This window comes from Pithys albifrons, chromosome 2 (genome assembly GCF_047495875.1).
Source record: "Pithys albifrons albifrons isolate INPA30051 chromosome 2, PitAlb_v1, whole genome shotgun sequence".
Classification (NCBI taxonomy): Eukaryota; Metazoa; Chordata; class Aves; order Passeriformes; family Thamnophilidae; genus Pithys; species Pithys albifrons.
Window position 1 is genome coordinate 45,515,452 of NC_092459.1, and position 26,693 is coordinate 45,542,144.

General features: G+C 39.4%; 1 protein-coding gene across 2 annotated transcripts in view; it reads left to right on the forward strand.

Annotated features, from left to right (window-relative positions):
* Positions 1 to 26,290, forward strand: part of FIG4 (FIG4 phosphoinositide 5-phosphatase) — a 74,302-nt gene extending 48,012 nt beyond the window's left edge. For both annotated transcript variants that reach the window (XM_071548894.1, XM_071548893.1), the window contains exons 20-23: positions 198 to 393; positions 2,894 to 2,976; positions 6,807 to 6,896; positions 24,500 to 26,290. In XM_071548894.1, the coding sequence (XP_071404995.1) occupies positions 198 to 393; positions 2,894 to 2,976; positions 6,807 to 6,896; positions 24,500 to 24,677 (547 nt within the window). In that variant the 3' untranslated portion in view covers positions 24,678 to 26,290. The remainder of the gene's footprint in view (positions 1 to 197; positions 394 to 2,893; positions 2,977 to 6,806; positions 6,897 to 24,499) is intronic.
* The last annotated feature ends 403 nt before the right edge of the window (positions 26,291 to 26,693 follow it).

Consider the following 26,693-nt stretch of genomic DNA (forward strand, 5'->3'; position numbering starts at 1 on the left):
TGAAATCTCTTTAAACGCCCTGGAATCAGAAAAGATTGAAGAAAAGAAATTAATCAGGAATTTCAAAAGATGAACAACAAGTTACTCCAGAGGATAGAATTTATTTCCCCAGAAAGACTGTAACGGAGATTAGGAATTTTATATATTCATTGTTAATACTTGCTGGTTTCATAAGTACACACTGCCTCTTGTAATAGGAACAAAAATAATAGAGAAGAAACAGTTCTGCAACGCAAAACAGCTGCTAGTGCTCCTCCACCCCCAAGTGAGGAAGCAGTCTCAAGTAGTTCTGAAGATGATTCTGGGACAGATAAAGAAGATGAAGGTGCTGTTTCTCAACGTTCAACTCCTGTAAAAGTGACTGATACAGGAGACAATACAAAAATCACAGAGGTAAGAAATTACTGTGATAGGCAAGAAGGCATACAATTCCCATTTCCTTCAAAAACCCTGGTAAATGTAAACATGATAAAACAGTCAAAAATAAAGCACTGAGACATATAGTGTAAAAGGTCTCCAGTGTAATTTTTTTGTGTAGATTTTAACAGAACTGCTTATAAATCTTCTCTGTTCTTATTGTGTTATAATGAAGCACAAAAGAAACTAGCATTAAAAAAAAGAAACTTATGGCATTTGAAAGGTACTCAGGTCATTACATAAAAGCATAAAACACACCTATAACACAGATGAGTGTTAATTGAGAGCAGTAGGTCAATTCTGATTATTGTCACTTAACCACGCTCTGGCACACATCCAGGTGGTCTTGGAGCATGCAAATAGGATTGCTTTTCTCCAAGAATGTACTTGATCTATCTACCCAATCAACATTTAGTCCATGAGAGCTAATCTGGAATAAACACCCTGAAAGACCTGAGGTCCTAAGCACCACCTCTTTGAATCACAGAGCAATTCCTTTTGGATGATGCCACTTGTTCAGGTCAATGTAACTGTAAATTAACATTCAATCTGTCTAAATTTCAACCAGATTTATGTGAATTCTTTTAAACTGATGTTTCATAATTATATGGTCTGGCATTTAAAAAAATAATTAAACTTCAAAAATGTGCAGGGTAATGTTATCACATTGGTTCTATGCTATTACTGCTACTCAGGTCGAAGATAATGGCAGTGAATAAAATAGTGAAATAAATTGCACAGGCACAGTCAGATGGAAAGAATGTGTATTCTCAGTTGTGGGCTATTAATCTTTTTCTGCTAGCATAACTCCCACTTTCTTGGAATCCCTTGGGTGGTAATTTAATGAAAATACTGAGTTGTATGAAGTATTATGGAAATATCTATTTTATTAATTCATGTAATAGTTCTTCAAATTCTTTTACCATTGAAAATGTCTTAGCAAAAGGATATGTTAATGGAGACTATAGAAACTTGGAAAATACTTGTACTGTCTGAGCAGTGTTGTTTTTTTTAAAGTCACAGCTAATTTAAATGGTTAGAGTGTTGTGCTTGTACACTTTACCACTCTTAAAGAAAACTGAGTTCTTATGACCTTAATCAGTATAAAATGTAATGCCTGATAGGCAACAGACAATAAAACTGCTTCTTTCTTTTTTTCTTTTTTTTTGATACAATCCAGATTTGCACTCTGTTCAGTCCTTAGTTTAGGGTTTTGTGTTCTCAGATTTTCAGCCTTCTGCACAGCAGTGCCTTCTTCCTAACCATAATGAAGCACTTTCAATAAAATAACTATGAATTTATGTCATATTAATTTTAGACAATTTGGATTAAACCAATACAAGTGCAGGTATTTCTGTTTATGCACGATATTCTAACTGAAAGTTTTCTGTTATCTCTGAATAACTGAGTGCCTGTTTCCAGCAAATTGGATTGTTTATAGATTTTTTAAAACAGAAATCCAACCTGAAATTTTATTCTTGGTTCATACTATTGTGCAATTTATTTCATCATTTTTTCCCCTCTGTTTTGAACACACTTCAACACTTAGACCTAAGGTAACTTTTTTAGATTTTTAGATGTTTAAATGAAAAATGCATGTAAACGCAGTATATGATTTAAAATATTACTACATTTTAGTGGCTTTAAATTGGGTAAATTATTTTGATTTTTTGATAATGCACATGAGGAAATATATTCCAATTTATTAACACCTTTTCATGCACTGAATTTTAGCCATAATCTGCATTGTTAATTCATACCATTCCTTATTATTTGGAGAACTCAAACAGCCAGTTCCTATCAATTCACATCTCTGAGAAGTTAATAAAAATTGCTTTCATACTTCTGGTCAGCACCTATCTTTCTGCACTTCTTTGACTTTGGATCTTTTTGAACTGAAAGAAAACTGTCTTTATACTTAACTTGCAGTCTTACGTGTCTTGTCAGTAAACCCCCTCAGTTTAGCACTGAATCATTAGACACAGTGCGGTGTTGCAGGGGCATTGGCTCCTTGTTATAGTTGACTGACGTGATTGCGTAATGTATAAATTAAAAATAGTTTTGTTCAACCTGAGGTTTCTAATTATTCAGAATTGACAACAGAAAATGTGAAAGCACATGTGGGAGCGTGTTCTGAACAAATATGATTTATTCTGTATTAAGTTTCAATACAGAATTTAATAACTACCTCATTACATTCTGGGAATATGATTTATTCTCCTAATACGTTGTTTTATCTGATGTTGTCTTTATTTATTGAACAAAGACTTCTTTATTTATTGAACGAATGTGTTGAATAATATTTTTAATATAAAAATATGCAGAAACTAAGATTACTGTGTATATGAGAAACTTGTTTGGTTTTGTGCACTTTCAAAATTATTTTTCAGTTTAGAGAGAGTCCCATGCTTAAAAGCAAATTTTTTTTTGAGGTTGTTATGGTATTCTCAGTTTGAACCTTTTTTTTATGTTCCAGAATGCAGTACAGTCAACAAAAGATGTGTATGGAGTCAATCTTTCAGATATTCCTTCAGAAGATGATCTTGCAATATATGCTAGGTGAGATAAATTTCCTCTGGTAATCAGTAAAAGATAATTTGAGCTAGTTAAATGCAGTTTGGCAAAGTGCTGCCTTTGATCAGACTTATGTCAATTAAAAATTTTAGAGGTATTTGTATATATATATATACGGTTCTCTTTTTAAAACCAAACTGTTTTCAGATGTCTGTGTCAACTCTGCTTTCAGTGTAAGTTATGCAGATGTCTCTGAATGCAAAATTTGGAACTTCGATTGAATGAAAGATGCTTCAATAGAAATACTTGTCATTTAATATAGTCTTACAAATTGATAACTAGATTCCATAGGAATTCCATTGATCAGTAAGTTCCATAGGAGTGGTCCCATGATTGTAAGCTTTGTAGTCTGTGGTTTTTGCATTTTTCAAATGTTGAATTACACTAATTCAAATCAGTCGTAAGTGAAATAGCTTATTCTGTAAAAATACATACAAAACAATAGAAGTTAAGTCTTTTTTTTAACATAATGTCTTATTCATAGAGATGTGTGTAAACTGTTACCTTTTACTCAAATTTGTGTGATTTTTGAAGGGACTATTTTGTCACTTTTGAAGGAAAATTACATTTCTGAATAATATTCAGCTTTTTTTCTTGAAATATCTTGGTCTTCTGAATTTAGAGTCACTTGGACTGTTATCCTCTAGAAAACAATTGTCATCATTCCTTCAGGAGCCATGAACTATCTGCTCCCCAAGAGCAATCAGCAGATTAACGATACAGAAGGCAGTGACTCCCATTGTATCAGGAATGCTGTTTCTGAATTGCCATAACCTCATAGAGAGCACTGGCTACATGTTGCTCTTGTTAAAAAATGTGCAGATACACTATTGTTCTCAAATACCCTCCTCAATATCACAGAGTAACATTGAAACCAAAAGAAAACTGGTTCAAATTTTCATTTTTTTTTAACCAGATATTAATTCGAACATTCTGAATTTCTTTTTTATCTCAAACCAAAAGTGAAGTAGCATAATTTTTGTTAACTATAGTAATTTCAGTTGCAGATGAACTAGAACTGAGCCATAAAAGCCACTTATCCTGTTCCCTGGTGGAGGACATCCTCTCCTGCACTGCAGTGTTTTTCTTTGAAAACTCATCACAATAATGGGAATTAAGTACTGGAGATCAGTTGGAGAAATTTAGGTCCAAATTGAAGACCCTCTTAGTTTATAAAGTCTTGTAACACTGTTGTCAAGAAAGCAGTTGTTTATGCAAGACATCAGGGGTGCAAATCAGTGACATTTTTTAATAAACTAATGTTTCAAATGTCTACTTTGAATGTAGAATTAATGATGTTTGAGAAAAGAGGTGTAATAAATTTGCACTTCATTTCAGAAAAACCCTGCGTGTGTACTGAAGTGAATACTTGTGAAACATGCATTGAAATGGCCTTGTGTGCACTTCTGTTTATATTCTAACATGTAATAGCAATGACTAGCTTGTTTTATTCAAAATGTCTTCAGTTTTTGAGGGGAATTTTAATTCACTGCGCTCTCTTCTCATTTGGTGATTTGTGATGTTTCATCCTGACTTAGGTCGTTCATCCACTCAAAGCATTTTTTTCTTGTTATTTAAAAGTCTTTTTCTGTTAATTTTTCTTTAGGGGTAGCTACTTCACTTGCACTCTTTATAGTTACTTGAAATTCCCATTTCTACCATTTCCTACATACTGAGTCATTTGATGATAGTAGGTTTGACTAGAGTTGAGGAGGATGTTTTTCATTATCTCTGAAATTTTTAACTTCACCTATGCCTCTAGCTTTGGTTTTTAATTTTAACCACTAGAAAATGGATGCCAATTTGCCAATTATCTTTTGATATAACAGATAATTACTGTGGTTCTGCAAATGGCCCAGTGCAAGCTGGTGTCTACTGTGAGTCTCTCTATGCAGGTGAAAAACTCCATGATAACATCCAGAATTGCAGCTACTTCCCATTTTATAGTTTTTCAGGCTGGACTGACATTCAATCTATTGTTACTGTAACACTATAAACCCCATGAGGGCTTTGAAGCTCCCTATTCATATTTGTTTAAGCCAAAAAAAAAAAAAAAAGCTTGCATTTATTTAATTTCCTTCAAGCAAGGCAGGTTTTAAAAATAAAACAATTGCAAATTCCTTACCTCTTTTAGCCAACAAGACATAGTGCTATTTCTGGGCTGATGTGCTGATTTATGTAATAAAGGATGTCAGTAAAATCTATACTTTCCAAAATGTACATCACTTGAGAATAGCAGCAATTTCTTTCACAGTATGATTACAGTTCTCACATCAAGTTTTCTTCTGTTATTGTCATAAGGGAAGTGGGGATGTAGGATCCTGACTTTACATGACATTGTTGGACATGTTACATTTTTTTTCTTTATTAATATTAGAGTCTTGCAGATTTAAAGTACTTTAGGTTAAGTTACTTTACATCAACTGATTTATATTACAAGCTTATTTGCAAATGCAAATTAAAAGTAATTTGAATCTTTTCATCCCATTTTCACTGTTGGCTGAGATAATTTTCATCAAAACAGAAGTCACAGAAGCACAGATTGGTTGGGGATGGAAGGGACAGGAGGTTCCTCAGAAAATTTGAGGATGTATGCTGCAGATCAACTGTGCATGGCATCTTACTGATATCTGGTAACTTGCTTGTGTACATTTAGGCCTTGTTTGTTTCAAAATATTGAATAATTTAAAGCAATCCATTACAATACTTATGCTGTTGGTTTGTCTTTTTTTTTTAGCTTGTTTCAATAGCAAGCCCCCGCACTAGATTTTAACTATCTTGATTTCCACCTATAATTCTCTTATTTAGAAATATAAGTATTTATTCCCTCAACATCCAAAGTAATGTTGCATGTTTCTGAGGCTTTTGTTTCTACTGTGTAGAATCTGAATGCAGCAGAAAGAAAAGCTGCAGTAAGTTGTTTAGGTATCGTTCATTTGACTTCTGCACACTCTTTAATGCAGTTGGTTTTGCACTGCTAATTGTTGCATGTCAAAAGGCAGTAAATATTCCTGAAATAGACTGGTAAGACTTTTAAGCTATATGGAAAATAACTATTAATAAAAACCCTCTGCTTCAGGAAATTAAAGTATTAAATCACAACTAACATTTACTTCTCTTTTCTGTCACACAGATGTGTTGGAGAGTGAAAAAACTGAGTGCAAGTTAACTGCATGTACATATATTTGAAATCCTCTGACTTTTCCTTTTAGGCCGAGTGACTAAGATTAGTGATAGAGTACTTTTTAAAATACTTCGCTCCACTTCATTGCCAAGAAAATAAAGCCATGACAGTATTTTCAATTGGCAATGTATTCCAGCAAGTATTTGGAGATGGGGGAATTCTCCCAAAATGTTGTGCATGTAAATAAATGATCTGGACTAACAGCATTTCAAATGAATAAACTGGATTGAATTTGGTAGAAGACTGACCTAAATATGAAGCTTGAGACATACTTGGTGGTTTTTCCCATAGGCTATTCATCAAAATGGTTGTTTTGAAAAAGGCATAGGAAGTTGACTCTGTAAAGGGGTCTCTGTTTCTTAGGGGAGGCCTGTTTCTATCCCATGATGTCCTAGGTCACACCAATTGATAAGCAAGTCTGTTTTCAAAGGAGATTCTGAGTTCACATATGCAGCTACTACAAACTTTTAAAAATCCCTCTTGTTCACCAGAGACGTACATCGTGATCAGTGACTTACACAGCATGACTTAAAACCTCATCATTTAGTGTCAGTTTCTTTCATTTGATGAATGTTTTGGGGATAGTTCTTTTATTTCTTTGATTTAGTTTTCTCTCTACTGCTTTTCACAGGTTTGTTCAGCTGGGACAGAGTCAGCACAAACAAGACAAGGGCAGCCAGCAATTTTCCTCAAAACACCACTTGGATAGGGTTATAAATTTGTAAGTATTCTTCTTTTTCACTTTAGCCTGATTGTGCTTTTGTCATTAGAGATGAAAAAACAGGTGAATTTGATGCTACATGGTTTGAGAGTCACACTTTCATTTTTTTTACTGCATAAAGAGATTCAATGTATAGCATGAAAAACCGGGGTCTTGCTTCGGGTCTTTTAGGGTTTGGGGTTTTGAGGGGTTTGGGTTTTGTTTGTGTTCTTTTGAGAGGTGTTGCTTTTTGTTTGTTTTGTAGTTTTTGTAGTATAAGGGATTTTGTATTCAAAAGTCTTAATCCTGAGTTAACATGAAGTACTGAAGCCCCTGAGTTTAAAAGGCAATTTCTTCTTGCTATGATTACTTTTGAAAGAGTCAGTGTGGAAGATTTGCTGCATATTCTTCATTAAAAACATTCAAAGTTCCATTTGAATTTTAGTACTTGTAGTAAAACAATGGGTTATGATAATAGGTTGAAAATATCTACCAACCAACCAATATTATCCAAATGTCATACTATTATTGAAGCAGGTCTTAGAGTTTAGATGATCAAGTCCTAACTTTCTAGTTGACATCTTCCTGTCCTGTATGCAGCTTAAAGTTTCACCAAGGCAAGGCAGATTTTTATTTACTTTTGTTTCTGGGGTACATGGTCTTTTATCCAATGGCATGGCCACTGCATAGAACTGCAAGACCTTTACTGCTATCCATTGATTTACAAAAGCCTCAGCTTTGTTTCCTGCACTGCCTCTAGTCCACCTCTCTGTTCTGGTGAAGTGAGGGAACCTTGGACACAGCATTTACCCAAGCAGGGATAGAGGCTGGGAATGTCTCAGTTGGGCTGAGAGAGTAGAGTAACAGTAAACAGGTGGAATGCTGTGTGGGGGACAATATTGCCTGGTGTCAGTGTTTGGGCATTTGGAATTGTCTGCAGTTAAAGTGATGATACCACATTTGTAGGTAAATGAGACCGTAGTTTTATAATAAAATTTATCTGATTAAAGTATTAAAGTAGTAAATTAGATGGGCAAACTGTAAAACTGTTTTTCAGTAAGATGAAACAAGCCTGAGTATTTTAAAGGAAAATGCTTATTAAGAAAATATTTTATAATACGAATAATTTTTTTTTCTATGAATGAAGGCAATATCTTTTTTTGTAATTGCAAAATCTCCTGGCATGTTATACAGTGTAGGAGATAATCATTCCTTTCTTAACCCCTTCAAAAGTAGAGTGAATTTTTCCTCCATGCTTTGCTGCTGCAAAGCAAACACATTAAAGACAATCTATGCACAGAATTCTGGTGGCTTTTGGTAGTCAGATGTTAATTTTTCTCTTTTCCCAAGTGTAATTTCCCTGTGTTTCTGAATAGTAGAAGTGTAAAAGTCATAGAGCACACAAATCTGTGCCTCCTGTCACTCCTCCTGCTGTATTCATGTAGATCAGCTTTCTCTCTGTAGATCTGAGAGGAAACAGAGTAACTTATAGTTGGTAATATATATTGTACATTTTATATATACATTGTATGTCTTATACAGCTTAAAAATTTTCCTTTGGGCTGTATTCTGTAACTTTTTAAAAACATTTAAATACCATTTGGATAGTGACAGCTTATTCTTTCAATGAAAGTCATAAGTGTAGCCATTCTTTAAAGGCATGTTGTTCAATTCTGAAATAAGGAAGCTTTCTCCTACCGACATGGAATTGCTCCTCTGAATCAGGAATTTCCATGGAGAATACTAACTTTTTAGAGGTAAAATAGAATGAAGTAAGATGAGGAAGAGAGGGAAGGTTTTCAGTAACAGCAACTGAGACACATTCTGCATTTGTTTCGCAAGGAGCTCTTGGAAAGAAAATGGAAACTTATGGTAACTTGTATTAATTTGATGTTAAGTTCATTTTAAATTGAAAAAAATGGCAAATTTAATTCTCCAGTAGGTCCTTCTAGATACAAATGCAATTAAACCCCAATTCTTTTCATAGTCAAAGTAAGTACTAAATGTAAAACTTTGGTTTCTCATCAGCAGTGAGATATAATTTAGGTTCAGGTTAGTTGCTGTCATTTCCCCACTTTTCAAGAAAATCTTTTTGAATAACCCCATACATGGCAACCTTAAAACACATGGCCCTTTTTATCAAATATGAAAATAAGTACTTCTTATTTTTATAAGGTCATTTCAGTGATATTTATGAACTCAAATATGAATTGTAGAAAGACTGAAGAGAAGGTTCTAGCTTAAAATTTAGAAACTATGTATAGACTAGGAATAAGAAGTGGATACTTGAACAGGGTGAAGTGAAATAGTACTGAAGTTGAGTGGAGAATGTGGAAGAATATTGAAATTCTTCTTTTTGTTCTTAGAAATTCCGTGAAGTAAGAAAAAGGTAGACTTTTACTTATAGCTAAATAAAGCTAAGCAGAGCTGGCCTACTATTAGCACAATCTATTATACTGTGTGTGAAGAGAGACTTTGAGTACTGTGGTATAATTACTGTGGGCTGACACAGTGCACCTGTTCATAATTCCCTAGTACTCATTGTGGTGTGATATAAATAATACTGTTGTAAAAATATACTCTCAAAACCTTTTCAAATGTACTTCATGCATTTATCTAGGAGTACAAGAAATTTTATTCCCTCCTGAACAGGGAATTGAACGTTTTGATTCGCTGCAGCACAAAAGAAGAGTGTGGACACTTCTGAACATCCTTATAATAGAAGAGTAGATGGTGCATATATTGGGGTCCAAGCTATCTTCAGTGCCTGAACTAAGTGTAGCAATATAGCAACAATACTCATGCCCCAACTTTAATCCATCACAGAATCATAGAATGGTTTGGATTGGAAGGGACCTTAATTATCCAGTAAATTTCAACCCTTTTGTCATGAACAGGGACACCAAGTTGCTTCAAACCTCATCCAGCCTGGCCTTGAACACTTCAGGGATGGAGCAGCCACAGCTTCTCTGGGCACCCTCATAGTAAAGAACCTTTCCCGTATATCTAATATAAATCTCTCGCATTTTAGTTTAAAACCATTCCCCTTTGTCCTATCACTATCTGCCAGTGTAAAAAGTCACTCTCTTTTTGTAAATCCCTGCTATCTCATTCATAGGTACCTACTCTCCTGTTCAGCTTTGCAGGACACTAATGATACTTAAGCAGGGGAACACATTTATGAGTGATATCTGCAGCCTTGTCCAGGGCTATGGTATCCTTAGTAATTTAAAAAACATACTGTCTTCAGATATATATCATACAGTCTATGTTTTCAAAAGTTCTCTCAATGTTGCATGTGTAGTCTTTTTGTTTCAAATCAGGACTACCTGGATTATGCTCATCATTCAACTACTGATAAAATTTGACTCCAACTGAGTAGCAACTAACTCTCTAAAACTTAGCCACTAACTATGTAGAAGTAGTATGTGGGCTTTTTTACTGTTTCCATATATATACACATTATTTTTTCACCAAGATTAAAGTCATTAAGCAAATGTCAGTGAACACTTGGAGCACCCTATATTTTTCAGTTTTGTTAATTAAATGCTCTACTGGGGTATTTTTAGTCTGTGATACCAATTTAAAATACAAAAGTAAAAATAGAGAATTGTCATTCTAATTAGGTGTTTTACAACCCTAACTACTTATGAAAGCTGTTACCTCAGTTTAGAGCCATTCTCTTTTACATTCAGTACTTATATGACTTTGTTAGTGTAAGAGATATTTCTTGGAATATTATATAAAAAATAGCTTTATATTTTTAAACATGGCATTATTGCTTATAACTGTACTAGAGAAAAGACTGGCACTGAACTTGTCATTTTTCTGTGTGTTCATATCCTAGGATTTCTTGAGCAATTCCTTATGTTGAACAACAGAAGTGAATGAGCAAATAATGTTAGAATGTTCAGTACATTTTTTTATATTAAGCCACTGTATAATATGTAAATGGTTTCTTGACACTGCTGTGGAAACAGTGAATCAAAAAGTATTAGAATTAATCAACAAGTGACTTTGGAAATTAGAGGTTATCTTGGATTCTCAAGTGTCTTTATAGTTTCACAATACAGTGCCTTTTTTTTTGCATGCTCTTTGCTTCAAATACACACCCCAATATGTTTCTTCACATCAGACAGGTAGATCAACTTTAATGAAAGTGTTTCCTAACAAAACAGGAACTTCTTATGAGTGTTCTTGGAAATTATAGGTGAACAAATTTTTGTATTCTTTCACCTGTTTACACTAATCTTAAATCAGAAGGGTGTCTTATCTGTCTTTTCCTGATAAAATGGCAGTCAGGATTTCCTTTTAAAAAACAAACCCCAACAAACAAAACCAACCAACCAACTATATTCTGCTCTTCAGTAGAGCACCTTCTTCCTACACAGCCAGAGCAGCATCTTCGTTAACGACTTGGATGCAGGACTCAAAGGACTACTGCATAAGTTTGCCAAGGTCACTAAATTGAGAGGAGCTGTTGACTTCCTCAAGGGCAGAGAGGCCCTGCAGAGAGATGTCGAAAAATTACAGAAATGGGGAAGCACCAGCCATAGGAAGTTTAACAAGGGCAAGTGCTGGATTCTGCACCTGAGATGGGTCAACCCTGGTTTGTGTGTAAAGACTAGGGAACAAGAGGCTGGAAAGCAGCACTGTGGAAAGGGACCTGGGGGTCCTGGTGGATGGCAAGTTGAATGTGAGTCAGCAGTGCCCTGGCAGCCAGGAGGGCCAACCATGTCCTGGGGAGCATCAGGCACAACATCACCAGCCGGGAGAGGGAGGGGATTGTCCTGCACTGGTGTGGCTGCACCTTGAGTACTGTGTGCAGTTTGGGATGCCATAATACAAAAAAGACATGAGGCTATTAGAGAGCATCCAAAGGAGGGCCATGAGATGGTGAAGGGTCTGCAGGGGAAGCCATGTGAGGAGCAGCTGAGGTCACTTGGTCTGTTCAGTCTGGAGAGGAGGAGACTGAGGGGAGACCTCACTGCAGTCTACGACATTCTCACAAGGGAGGGACAGGTATTGATCGCTTAACTTGTGACCAGTGATAGGACTCAAGGAAATGGCATGAAGCTGAGTTAGGGCAGTTTAGGTTGGATATCAGGAAAAAGTTATTGTGCTGGTTTAAAGGTGAACCAGCAGGGGAAATGAACTCACCACAAGAGAGATTATAAGTCAGACCTAAAATTTAATAACAATATTACAATAAAAACACTGACACAAAAGGGAAATTGCTTTCAACTCACAAAAACCCAGCAGTATAACCCAGTGTCCTGGGGCACAAACCCAAGGGGGTTTGTTTGCCCTTGTGCTGAGACCCCTGTGGTTCCCCCAAGTCCAGAGCAAAAGGAAAAGAAAAACCTGTTGGTGCAGGCGAGGGCTGTGGTCTGGGCGAGAGCAGTGATCTCCTCCTGTCAAGGTCCTGCTGCTCCTCTGGATCCGATGGGAAGTTCCTGAGGTCTTCTTACCCACCACTTATGTACCCTCAGGGAGCACTCAGTCCCTCCCCCTGGGCGGGGACTCACACAATGGGTGATTAGCTCTGGGAGCCATGGAGTATTGTTGAACTGTTGATGGCCCATTAGCAGCTCTGCCCCCCTCAGGCTGGGTGTGAAGGTGATAATGGCTCCCTGGGCAGCTGCTGCTAATGGCCCATTGTCCTTGGGGAATGAATAGAGGGGGTAGAATACACAGCTTTGATCACTCCCACAGAGTGTTAGCTGGTCCCTCCTGCTGAACTAGGACATTATCCACCCCTTATTCTACACCATCTAGTCATTCCCAAATTAATCCCCTTTTTACCTATACATATATATATACATCTATACAATGAAACATTACAAACTCTTCTCGCTCAAAATTAGGTCCCCTTGTGGTACACAACGTGTTTCTCCATCTTTTTGCATTACCCACCAAGTGCAACCAGGTCCCAGAGCAAAGACAATCCGTCGGATGGGTTTGCCTTTGTTTGAGGTGGGACTAACCCTAACAGTCTTTCCTAACATACCTCTCATATGGACCACAGGGACTTTATCTCCATCTACAGTATTCAAGAGTTCTGATTGGGCAGGGCCAGCTCGATTGATGGAGCCCCGGCTGTTGACCAACCAGGTGGCCTTTGTCAAATGCAGCTCCCAGTATTTGAAAGTTCCCCCACCCAACGCCTTCAAGGTGGTTTTCAGCAGTCCATTACATCACTCAACTTTCCTGCCAGCTGGAGCATGGTAGGGGATATGATACACCCACTCAATGCCGTGCTCTCTGGCCCAGGTGTCTATGAGGCTGTTCTTGAAGTGGGTGCCATTGTCAGACTCTATTCTTTCTGGTGTGCCATGTCTCCACAGGACTTGTTTTTCAAGGCCCAGGATGGTATTCCGGGCAGTGGCATGAGATACAGGGTATGTCTCCAGCCATCCAGTGGTTGCCTCTACCATGGTCAGGACATAGCGCTTACCTTGGCGTGTTTGGGGAAGTGTGATGTAGTCAACTTGCCAGGCTTCCCCATACCTCTATTTCAACCACCGTCCACCATACCATAGAGGCTTCACCCGCTTGGCCTGCTTGATGGCAGCACATGTGTCACAGTCATGGATAACCTGTGAGACACTGTCCATGGTTAGATCCACCCCTCGGTCACGAGCCCATCTGTATGTCGCATCTCTGCCCTGATGACCAGAGGCATCATGGGCCCATCGAGCTAGAAACAATTCACCTTTATGCTGCCAATCCAGATCTACCTGAGAGACTTCAATCCTGGCAGCTCAATCCACCTGCTCATTGTTACGATGCTCCTCATTATCCCGGCTCCTGGGTACATGAGCATCTATGTGACGGACCTTCACACTCAGCTTCTCTACCCGGGCAGCGATGTCCTGCCACATCTCAGCCGCCCAGATGGGTTTTCCTTTGCGCTGCCAGCCGGCCTTTCTCCAATGCTCCAGCCATCCCCACAGAGCATTGGCCACCATCCACGAGTCAGTGTAAAGGTAGAGTCTTGGCCACTTCTCTCATTCAGCAATATCCAAGACCAGCTGAACAGCTTTCAGATCTGCAACCTGACTTGATCCACCTTGTCCTTCAGTCGCTTCTGCAACTCGACGTGTAGGACTCCATACAGCTGCTTTCCATTTCCGGCTTGTCCCTACAATGCGGCAAGAGCCATCTGTGAAGAGAGCATATCGCTTCTCCTCTTCTGGTAGCTGGTTATATGGTGGGACCTCATCAGCTCGTGTCACCTGCTCCTCTTCTTCTTCAGAGGACAATCCGAAACTCTCACCTTCCGGCCAGTTAGTGATGATTTCCAAAACCCCAGGGCGATTAGGATTCCCTATCCGGGTTCGCTGCGTGATCAGAGCAGTCCACTTAACTTCATGTGGCATCAGTGGCGTGATGGGTAGAAGGAGCTTTTCCTTTGAACATCCAGCCCAACACTGGTAGTTGGGGTGCCAGGATGAGCTGTGCCTCAGTGCCAATCACTTCTGAGGCAGCTCGAACTCCTTCATAAGCTGCCAGGATCTCTTTCTCAGTTGGGGTGTAGCTGGCCTCAGATCCTTTGTATCCCCGGCTCCAGAATCCCAGTGGTCGTCCTCGAGTCTCCTCAGGTACTTTCTGCCAGAGGCTCCAGGATGGGCCATTCTCCCCGGCTGCAGTGTAGAGCACATTCTTCACATCCTGTCCTGTCCTGACTGGCCCAAGGGCTACTGCATGGGTAATCTCCTGTTTAATCTGCTCAAAGGCTTGTTGTTGTTCAGGGCCCCACTGGAAATCATTTTTCTTCCGTGTCACAAGGTAGAGAGGGATTACAATCTGACTGTACTCAGGGATATGCATCCTCCAAAAGCCCACGGCACCTAGGAAAGCCTGAGTTTCCTTCTTGCTGGTCAGTGGGGACATAGCTGCTATTTTGTTGATCACCTCTGTTGGAATCTGGCGACGCCTGTCTTGCCACTTCACTCCTAGGAACTGAATTTCCTGAGCAGGTCCCTTGACCTTACTCCATTTAATGGCAAAACCAGCTCTTAGGAGAATCTGGATTATCTTCTTTCCTTTCTCAAAAACCTCCCCTGCTGTGTTCCCCCATACAATGATGTCATCGATGTACTGTAGATGTTCTGGAGCCTCACCCTTTTCCAGTGCAGTCTGGATCAGTCCATGGCAAATGGTGGGACTGTGTTTCCACCCCTGGGGCAGTCGATTCCAGGTGTACTGCACCCCCTTCCAGGTGAAAGCGAACTGCAGCCTGCACTCTGCTGCCAACGGAATGGAGAAAAAGGCATTGGCAATGTCGATGGTGGCATACCACTTGGCTGCCTTGGACTCCAGCTCATACTGAAGCTCCAGCATGTCCGGCACAGCGGCACTTGGTGGGGGGTGACCTCATTGAGACCACGGTAATCCACCGTCAGCCTCCACTCTCCACTGGACTTTCGTACTGGCCATATGGGGCTATTAAAGGGAGAGTGAGTCTTGCTGACCACCCCTTGGCTCTCCAGCTCACGAATCATCTCGTGTATGGGGGTCACAGAGTCTCGGTCAGTGCGGTATTGCCGACGGTGCACTGTGGCTGTGGCCAGTGGTACCAATTGTTCTTCAATTTTCAGCAGTCCCACAGCAGAAGGGTCCTCTGAGAGGCCAGGCAAGGTGCTCAGCTGTCTGATTTCCTCTGTCTCCACAGCAGCTATGCCAAAGGCCCAACGCAGTCCCTTTGGGTCTTTGAAATATCCATTCCTCAGGTAGTCTATGCCAAGGATACATGGGGCTTCTGGACCAGTCACAATGGGGTGTCTATGCCATTCCTTGCCAGTCAAGCTGACTTCAGCTTCCAGTACAGTCAGCTGTCACCCCAGAAATAGAGATGGATTCTGCCCCGACATATCCTGATGGCATCAACGTGCATTGTGCACCAGTGTCCACTAAAGCTTTGTATTTCTGTGGGTCTGATGTGCCAGGCCACCGAATCCACACAGTCCAAAAAACCTGATTGTCCCTCTCCTCTACCTGGCTAGAGGCAGGGCCCCCCTAGTTCTGGTCATGGTATTCACTGCACTCTCCCTGTGAATATGACTGGGAGGTTCCTTCAAGAGGGTCAGGCATAGCATCATCATTCCTATGCTGTCTGGAGCTTTGCCCATGAGAGACTGGAGCAGCCTTCAACCTTGAAGAATTCCCTGTGTTAGTTGTGCCTCTTTGCAATTCACGTACCCGAGCTGCTAAGGAAGAGGTGGGTTTCCCATCCCACTTCCTCATATCTTCTCCATGCTCATGGAGGTAAAACCACAGATTGCCACGTGGAGTGTACCCTTTCTCCTTAGCCGGAAGACACCTGCTTCTGATGGCAGAGACTCTCGTTTGTTCTGGAGAGATATGGAAGAGTCCTTCCTTAATCTTCTCTTCCACTTCTCAGACAGTTTTGTTTCCACAGCTGAGACGTGGGCTCGTAATGGAGCAGTGACAGTGTCTTCATAAATCCTGAGTTTGCTGACCAGTGCACCCACCTTGTCTTCTCCCTCTCTCCACTGCAATGTTGCAAGGTAGCGAGAATACATTTCTGGCCCAAGTCATGCAAATTTTAACCACATCTGGGATGTGCACTGGACACCATCTGGACTTTTAGGGAATCTCTCATCCTCTGAAAAGATTATCTCCAGTACAGCTAATTCCCTTAAGCACCAGATACCTTGTTCCATTGTGTTCCACTGTCTTTGCTGTACGTGTAGGTCCTCCTTACAAAGATATCTCTCTCTCACGCTTGACAACAGTCGCCGCCAGAGACTGAGAGTTTCTTGTCTCTTTCCAATGCCCTGATCAATGACCACATCTCGAGACAGGGATCCCAGCTGCCTTGCTTCACTTCCATCTAGAATTGTATCATTGGCCGCTGCATCCCAGATTCGAAGCAGCCAGGTCAAGATGGACTCATTTGCCTGTCGTGTGAACTCTCTCCGGAGCTCATGCAGCTCTCCCAGGGATAGGGACCGGGTGATTATTTCTGGCTCCATTTCTTCTGCTTGAGGTGAAGGTCCTGACCCTTTCTCATCATTCACTATACGAACTGATTTGGTCTTTGATTTCCTTTTCTGGACAGGGGCAACTGCTATCGGTTTCTGTTGTCCTTCCGGCTCAGCCATGGTTTGGGTGGACATGGTGCTGGTTGATGTATCTCTCTTCCTCTCTGGCTCAGCCGTGGTTTGGGTGGACATGGTGCCTGTGGATTTGCTCCTTTTCTCCTCCTCCTGATGATGCTGTACCACACCAAGCAGTGTGCAGTAGGCAGTGGCCAGGGCCCAGCAGGTTGCTGTGAGCTGCACATCTCTGGGACTGCCAGAGCATCTTCCTTTCACATAGCTTAACATTTTGGCAGAGTCCTGCAGTTGTTCCAGGGTGAATTTCCAGATCATTTGAGGAGAGAAGGTCTCCAAATACTGGCCCATATCTTCCCACTTCCTGTGCCACTCAACATCATCTGCTCCCAGGGCAGGCCTCCAGCAAGCCTCCTTAGAAAGCCCAGTTCTGACCCTAAACATGGTGTATACAGTACAGAGGAGACAAAGCAACGCTAACAGCACTAACAGTAAGATTATGCTGTCCCTAACATCAAAAGGAAGCTCAATATTTTCAATGATTGTTGTAGCAGAGGTGAAAAGGTGGAAGTAACCATCTCCGCTTGTTTTCCCCACAGGCTGGGTGCTATTTTTAATGAGACCCCAGAGGTAACAACCCAAACCAGGACAGGCAAACCAGACTGAATATACATTCACAATGAAATTCATTGCTTCTGATGTTATGAGAACATAAACATAGTATATTAATAAAGCAATTTTGATCCTTCTCCCTGGTATTAAAGAGAGCATCAAAATAGGCAAATGGTTCCCCATGTGTTGAAATATGAACAGGCCCAGATACACCATCCACATGAATACATCAAGCAACATGGTAGTCAAGAAGTTTCTGTATCCAAATACACAAAATGAAATTGTAATTCTGACTTCTCTCTCGTGGCCCCACGTTGGGTGCCAGAAGATGTGCTGGTTTGAAGGCGAACCAGCAGGGGAAATGAACTCACCACGAGAGAGAGATTATAAGTCAGACCTAAAATTTAATAATAATATTACAATGAAAACACTGACACAAAAGGGAAATTGCTTTCAACTCACAAAACCCCAGCAGTATAACCCAGTGTCCTGGGGCACAAACCCAAGGGGGTTTGTTTGCCCTTGTGCTGAGACCCCTGTGGCTCCCCCAAGTCCAGAGCAAAAGGAAATGAAAAACCTGTTGGTGCAGGCGAGGGCTGTGGTCTGAGTGGTTATCTCCTCCTGTCAAGGTCCTGCTGCTCCTCTGGATCCAACGAGAAGTTCCTGAGGTCTTCTTACCCACCACTTATGTACCCTCAGGGAGCACCCAGTCCCTCTCCCTGGGCGGGGACTCACACAATGGGTGATTAGCTCTGGGAGCCAGGGGGTATTGAACTGTTGATGGCCCATTAGCAGCTCCGCCCCCCTCAGGCTGGGTGTGAAGGTGATAATGGCTCCCTGGGCAGCTGCTGCTAATGGCCCATTGTCCTTGGGGAATGAATAGAGGGGGTAGAATACACAGCTTTGATCACCCCCACACAGTGATAGCTGGTCCCTCCTGCTGAACTAGGACAGTTATTCATCCAGAGGGTGTTTGAGCACTGGAACAGGTTCTCTAGGGAAGTGGTCATGGCACCAAGCCTGCCAGAGTCTAAGAAGAGTTTGGACAATTCTTTCAGGCTTATGGTGTGATTCTTGGGGTGTCCTGCACAGGGCCAGGAGTTGGGCTCAATGATCCTGATGGGTCCCTTCCAACTCAGCATATTCTATGGTTCTGTTTTGGGGTTAGTGGGCTGGTGTTCTCGCTTTTGCTTTTGAAGTCTCATTTGGATCCTAGTGTCAGCAGCATTAAAATCATATCCTATAAAATATGACTGCAACAAATTCTTGTGTAATATGACAGGAAATTCAGTTATTTCTACGTAGGATATTATGGTTTTGTTGAATTTAGGATTTTGTAGTATTGACAGCCTCTAGCAAAAAAGCAGAAAGTACAAAATGGTATGCCACCGTATTCCATCTGCTTTTAGACCCTCTCTGGATCCTTCTTTAGGCTGTCCCTCTGTCTTCTCTGTGATGTGATAAATTTCTATTCATCAGTTTGTTACCTTTTTTCCTCAATCAATGTATTTGAAAGAGTAGGTCTAAGCTTTTCCAAAAAGAAACACAATATTACTCCTTCTTTTTTTTTTTTTTAATTGTGAGTTCTTTTGGTACTTGTTTTGTCCTGTAGTTCCTTTATGTTTCTTTGTGTGTTTGATCCTTAATATTTGAATTAGCTTATGGTCAGTGTAAATCATTCCTACTTTAAAGATTTACCTTTCCTCAGGTATCATCTTTCTGTATCAGATGTTCAGACCTTTGCTCATATTTCATCTATCTGCACTGTGAAGAAGCTGCTTCTAATTTGAATTGTAAAACACTTATTTAGATGCATATCTGTAAGGAGAATCTCTTTTTTCTCTAACCTTTGAAACTCTACATACATTTAGAGCTCCAGGTAATTGTTGTTAGCCAAGCTTTTGCTGCTGCTTGGTTCTGCAAGCCACAAGTTGCAGTATTATTTGGCATAGAAGGTTTCTGTTTTTCAGCCCTCTCCATTCACAAAGAATGTGACTGAAACTTTCTTGTACGGAGGTGTTGGTGTGGAAGGAAGAAAAATTCTGTTGAAGGCTTTTTTTCAGGAGCACAATAAGCAATTTAAAGGGATATCAGTTATGGTAAAAAAAAGAAATCCAAGCCCCCAAAAAAGCAACGCCTATAGATATGCCAGAATTTTGTAGGTCAGATATCATAGCATCTTAGAATGCTTTGGGTTGGAAGGAACTTTGAAGATCATCTAATTCCAAGCCTCCCTGCCAGGGGCAGGGATACCTTCCACTGGACCAGGTTGCTCAAAGCCCCATCCAACCTGGCCTTGAACACTTCCAGGTATGGGGTGTCCACATTTTCTCTAGGCAACCTGTTCTCATTCCTCACTGCCCTCACAGTAAAGAATTTCTTCCTAATGTCTGGTCTAAACCGGTCCTCTTCAGTTTAAAACTATTCCCTCTTGTCCTCTCCCTATACACCCTTGTGAAAAGTCCCTCTCCAGCTTCCTTGGAGCCCTCTTTAGGTGCTGGAAGGCTGTTGTAAAGTCCCCTCAGAGCCTTCTCTTCAAGGCGAATAACCCCAGTTCTCTCAACCTGTCTTCACAGGAGAGGTGCTCCAGCCCTCTGATCGTCTTCATGGGTATTTGCTTAGGATCCAAACAAGGCAACAGAGTGCATTTTGTTTCCTTCTTTAGACATACTTTAAAGACTTGAAGAGAACTAATCAATGTTGAAACAATTGTGGTGGCTTTCTGGTGACTGCTATGTTTCTGAGAGCTAAGCACTTCACCGTGCACTTTTCCTTCAAAGTACAGATCATCATCATTGTATCTGAAGATTTTAACTATATCTTCTTCTGCTTTAGAGGCAATGGTACTCTTGGTGAAACCATAACCCTATGAAGCCTGCTTACGAGTGGGAAGAAAATAACTGAAAATTGCATGTCAAGAGTGCTGTCCTTCATGAAATGGCATTTATGTTCCTATTATGTAATATTCAGTGGAAGGCCATAAAGCTATAAGTCTCTAGGGAAATCTGATAGCCAAGTCATAAATAACGTGCTCTCCTAAGTGACTATTGTAGATACTAAACTTACTAAATAGAATAGATTTTTGCATGAATAGTGTTAGAGAAATGACTTTTAATTAAATGACGGGATAATGCAAGCACTCTACAAATAGTTACAGATTAATACAGGGTTATTAATCAAAATTGTCATGCATGAACATGCGGTTCTTTCAATATATTTTTATCATGTTGAAGCAAGTAGGTAGAAAATTGAGATTTAGTTACTGAATGCTCAAAATGAAATGCACTTTGCTGCCCAGCTTCCATTGTGCCCAAGGAAAGAATATTTGATTCATTAGTGCTTCAGAAATGTCATCTTTAGAAACCAGTCAATAAATACAGAAGGCATCAAATTAGTGTTGTGGCTCTATTTTGTTCTTTTACTTAGTTTTCTACTCACTAGTGGACTAGGCAGGCCAGCTACGTTTAAGTAAGTGACATTTTTGTTATTAGATCATGACATTGGCAAGCTAATGCAGTGTGCTGGTGTCAAATGCCATTGCTAGGGTCTGAGGTTGGATGCTTTACACTAGCTAACTAAGTATCTGCAGAAACTATGGATGCTTTGAAAAGCAATCTACTTTTAAAGCATCTAGATGTAAAGTTAGATGAACTAATGTTTTTTACCGATTCTGAAAACACCCACCTTAAATAAACTAGAAGAACTGGAAATGAGAAGAAACTGTCATATTGTTGAGGGAAAAAGAAATTAAGTTTTAAGTATGCAGCCAAACTCTGTGGTTGACCAGTGATTGTATTATCTCAAGTTCAGTAGTATACTTGTATAAATAATTATATCCTTGCAGTCGAAATACAATCAAATCAACGTATGGCTGTGCAAAGTTGCAATATGAAATTGAAAACTATTACTTTAATCTAGAAGCCATTTTATTTTATATAACATATTTCAGTTGTAGTGCAGTATTAGGCTTACTATACTATATGACACACTGCAGACATTTTTTAAGACTAATGAGTTGTTGCATGATGAAACATCCAAAATACAACATATTTTAATAAAATAAAAGGCTGCAAAATACAGTAGCAAGTTTTTTTGGCATTTTTAATGGAGATCCTGATTTAGAAACAATGTCAAACATTAGTTTGTGCTCACACTGCAACTAGAAGTTTATTGTGGTATTTCATCGGCTTTGCCATTGCTGAAGTGTTCCAGTTCTTCCTTGTTTTTTCCCTTTAAAAGAGCATATTCTACACACAAAAATAACTTCTTGTCTCTTGAAGAGCACATAGATAGTGAGTCATGACTGTGGCTTTTGTGGAATATGAGAATGATGGTAATATCTGTTTGTTGCATTTGGGCTGGTCAATGTTTGCTTTTGGAAATAGTGAGATTTCACAGTAAGTTGCCACTGTACTTTCTTACCTGAGAAGTTTTGAGCCCAAAAATATGTACATACACTAAAACAATATTTAACAATAGCATTCTGACTTTTTTCCAGTCACTAGCACTGTCTACTACTCCAATATGCTATTATGTAGAATACTCAGAAAATTTCTCTTCTGTGACTAAAATAATAGATGACAAATGAAAAGCTAGTTAAAAATGTCAGATATTAAACACAGTTTTGATAGACCTTGGAGCTCTACATGAATGGCAAGGTGACAAGGTTGATCAGAAAATAACTAGTGTAGGAGTAGAGATGAAATACACTTGGCTGTTTGATAGTGATGTGGAGGAGGCAAGCAGAGAATGACTGTTCATCATTTCTCCCAAAGCAGGAATTCCAAGCAACCCAAGTCCGTGATGACAGAGTGTCACATCAGACACTCGTATGTAATGGAACTTATTTCCACAGGATTCTGTGATTGCTGAAATCCAGGAACAGGTTCTAGAGAAGGGATTGGTTAGTACCTGTTCTTAACAGTCTGTCCTCAAACCTTGAATCCCTGGGGCAGCTACTGGACTCAATGAAATTTTGGGTCCGCCTCTAAGGAATAATCTAATGTAGAAAAGCATTCAGTGTTGTGTTGTAGGAAAGCAGGTCCGTAATTTCTAGAATTGACATCTTTGTGTTGCACTGAATACCTAGACAGCTTTGTTTATATAATTTATTAAGCAGAAGTATTTTAATAGCTATCTAGAAACTAAATTAGCTTCTCTGGCTGAAATATGAGCTAAAAAAGTATTAAACGGATGACTTAGAGAACCCTTTAAAACATGGTCATTTGTCTTCATAAGTGAGAAATAACTAATTTCTCCTGTTTAGCATTTATAGATGCATTGCATCCACTATTGCAGATAATCATGGCTCTGTCAGGTTTTTTTCTGGAAGTTAGTTTCAAACTTTGATTTCCTCTAAAGCAAATAGTATTGACAGAAGGAAAAGTTAATATCAGGCTACCTTCAGAAGGCAACTTACCAGTCATTGAACATTTTATTGTGGAATCCAATCTGATATACTATTACACAAGTAAAACATCTGTACTGTTCAACTCTGGGAGTATTTATAAATAAATTACTAAAATATTGCTGGGAAACATACGTACTGTACTTATGAATGCAGCTTTCACAATAGCTGAAGTGCTTTAAAATGAAGTTACTTACTTTACACATACTTTTAGTGTTTACTCATTTATTATGCATGGAGTGTAAATAGTTCTGTTGCTACCTTGCAGTTAGTTGTGGAGCCCACATTGCTGCTGAAGAGTTTGGCTTAGAACCATAGAAAAAAAAAACAGGAAAGGATTCTAGAAGTCATCTTACCCCCCTGTTCAGTGGGGTAAATTAGATGAGGTTGCTCAGGGCTATATACTGTTGAATATCATTCGGGAGAGAAGTTCCACCACCTTTCTGAGTAACAACAGTGATCAACAACCTTCACAGTGCAAAACTATCTTCTATCTAATCAGAGTATCCCGTGTTGCAATTTGCATTTTCTTTTGGGAATTTGTCTTTTCATCACACACTCCAAGAACAGTCTGGCTCCACACAGACACCTTTCCACTAGGTAGTTACAGATACAGTAAGGTCTCCTTCAGCTTCTCTTCTCCCAGCTGGACAAACCCACTGCTTGCAGTATCTCTTTGTATGCCATGTGCTCCAGCTCTCCAGTCACCTTGGTGACCTTTGCTGGTCATCTAAATATTTCACCATGTTGGAAAGCCCCAAAGTGGACCCAGTGTTTGCAATATGGTCTCTCAAGCCCTGAATAGAGGGAAACAACCATGCTCCTTATGTTGCTGGTTGTGCAGTTTTCAAGAGCTAACAGTTGAAAGACCAGCTACTACCTTATGAGTGAGTCTGACAACAGTGCTTAGAAAAGATCTGAAACTCAGGTTCTTGTAAACTTTCAAACTTTGTGTGTTTCTCATAAGAGGCTTAAATACTAGCATTCAAATATGGTATTTATTGTATGATTTTAAAATGTTTTCATAAAATATCTGAGTGCTGTTGCTGATAGTAAATTGTCTGTTTCCCAATAGTTAGATGGAAATTTCTTACTTGATAACTCCTTTCTCTGTGTTGGTTCAGAGTGTAATCACTTGCTTGTTATAATTGCTCCTAAGTGGGTAGCTCAATAAAGTCTTTCTATCATCTGCCCTAACGCGTGGCACAGATCTATTTCAGCTGCAGTACTTACTGACCGTAGCAGGTTTGAGGAAGGATGAAGAAATGAGGGCAGGGCGGAGGGAAGTGAGAAAGTATTCTGTAATGCGATTAATGACAACTTACCTAATTACCCCACTTGGCAAGCTGGGTCTTATCAGGTCTGCAGTAGTGATAAAAATCTAGGTGAATGGATTATCTAGTGGGAAGTTGCCCTTTCATTGACTCTCTCATGTATATTTCAAGGCAAGGAAATACTCTTCTCTCTCTGTGGAAAATTTTAACCTAAAGGTCCAAATATTCTTCATGTTTGTTTTTTTCCAGAATACCAATCTCCTCCTTTTCTCAAGACAATATTTACGAAGTGCAGCCTCCAAGAGCTGATAGGAAATCGATAGAGATTTTTCATGCACACATTCAGGCTGGAAGAGGAAACATGCAGCCCCTGGGAAAAGATGACTTCCTCATGTACAGAGAATACATTCGAAACAGATACATGTAAATCTAAGCTGGATTCTCCCACCAAGTCTACTGTACTTATAGGTCATAAAAATAATTCTAGAAAGGATATCTGATTTTGTTCTTTTGCAGTAGTGAATTTATTATCTAATTTTTCTATTTATTATTCTTTACTGTTACCCATTTACTGTATTGTGCTTTAGGAAAAAAAGTGAGCTAATATCTGCACTTAAGCTGAAAGAGAAAGTGTATCTTTAGAGACTAAGTGAACAATCAAAGCACAGTCACTGAGGACTATGTAGCAATTTATGACAAAGTATTACAACTTAAGTTTTTTATATTAATTTCTTACATTGTTATGTTTGCTAATAGAACTGAAGCGATTTGTACACAAGAATCAGAAGACAATAGTTTTCTTCCTCTATGTTCCATGGCAGCAAATAATCTTTTTTTACAGCAGAATATTTTCTGATATTTCTTGAGGTTTTTAACAATGAGTGCTGGAATGATTGCTTGTAATTTGCTGCTTTCTTAAACAAAAGTGAAAAATATGTGGCTGATGTAAAAATTAAAATTTGCCTCAAGACTAATAAACTTGGTAACCCTAATATGTGTCCAAACTAATCTCACCAGTTCTAGTAGTTACAGGATCTGTGCCACATGCAGGGTGAAGACGGTTTGTGACTAATTATCACAGGCTTCTGCTAGGAGTCTGAAGTGAATCACATATTGACTGCATCTCCAGTGAAGGAATGCTCTCCTCTTTACTGGGTTTGGACTCTCAAAGGATGCAAAATCATCCTGTCATTTTTCTGTATGACAGACGTTATGATTTTTGCAGCATACGCTTTCCATCCCTGTGTTTGTGCTCCTAGGAGATGCCTTCCTGTTCAAGCCTACTGCATCCCAGGCAATAGATTCATTTGGGTTTGTAAGCAAAATATTTCTCAAATTTAAAAAAAGAAAAAGGGGAGGGAGTCTGCTATTTGGAATTGCAAGCTAAAATTCCCAGCACTTTCTTGCCCTTTGCCTAGAAAAAAACTGCCAGTATCTGCAGCATCCTTGACAAGCCATGTTATTCCACAAACTTGTACAGACCATATTTCAGAACTCTCTGGAGTAGCGTAATAACTGTTTTAGGGATGTAGCAGATGTAGAGAACATGTTTGTGTTCATAGTAAATTCCTTTTGAGGCAGCTACTGTGGATTCTTGGCTGCACATTGCAAACATGTTCTGAATATGTTTGAATATTTTATGCAGAAAGTTGCACCTCTGTCAGTAATTCAATGTAAGAAAAGATGCAGTGGATAAAGGGAGAAAAGGTTTCTTGTGATAGAAGGTTGTGTGTTTCAGGGAATGACTTGTATGCAGTCAGTGAGAGAACATGGTACCTTGAGCTACCAAAGCATTTTGGTGTACATTCTCTTTGGTTAATTGATTAACATTATTATGAGACCAAATGTTGTATTTTTGTTATATAAGAATGAATCATCACTTTAGATAATACTTGATAATACCTGATAATACCTGTCAACAATTTTTCTCTGGAAAAAAAAGCAAACTTGTACTGAATTCTTTTGTCCAGTGTGAAAATAATTTGAAGGAATAAATGCCAGCTTTGAAAAAATATGGAGCTGGAGTCAGTATCTTAATGAAACAAATGCACACTTTCCTTACTGCACATAAACTATTGCAAAGAATGTTTTCTAGACTCTCACAGTCCTTACTTTTGTTGTTCATAGGTACTGGTAGTTCATAGAAGTTACCCTTGATAGCGCATCACTTAACCACAGATAATGGAAAAGATGATACTCCTTTTTTCAAAAACTAATGAGGTTGTTGCAAAATTTAGGAATTGGAATAATTTTACAGCTCTAAGGGAAAGTATGTTGAGCCCTCAGCAATTCAGACACTACTCAGGAGAAGATTAAAGGGGTTTGATTTACAGTTCTGAGAGATGAATGACATCTCAGTCCATTATCTGTAATATAATGCAAAGCTTTTTAGTGTCTTACTAAATGTGTGCTGTTACAGTCCTGTTGTGGAATCTCCCTGAAA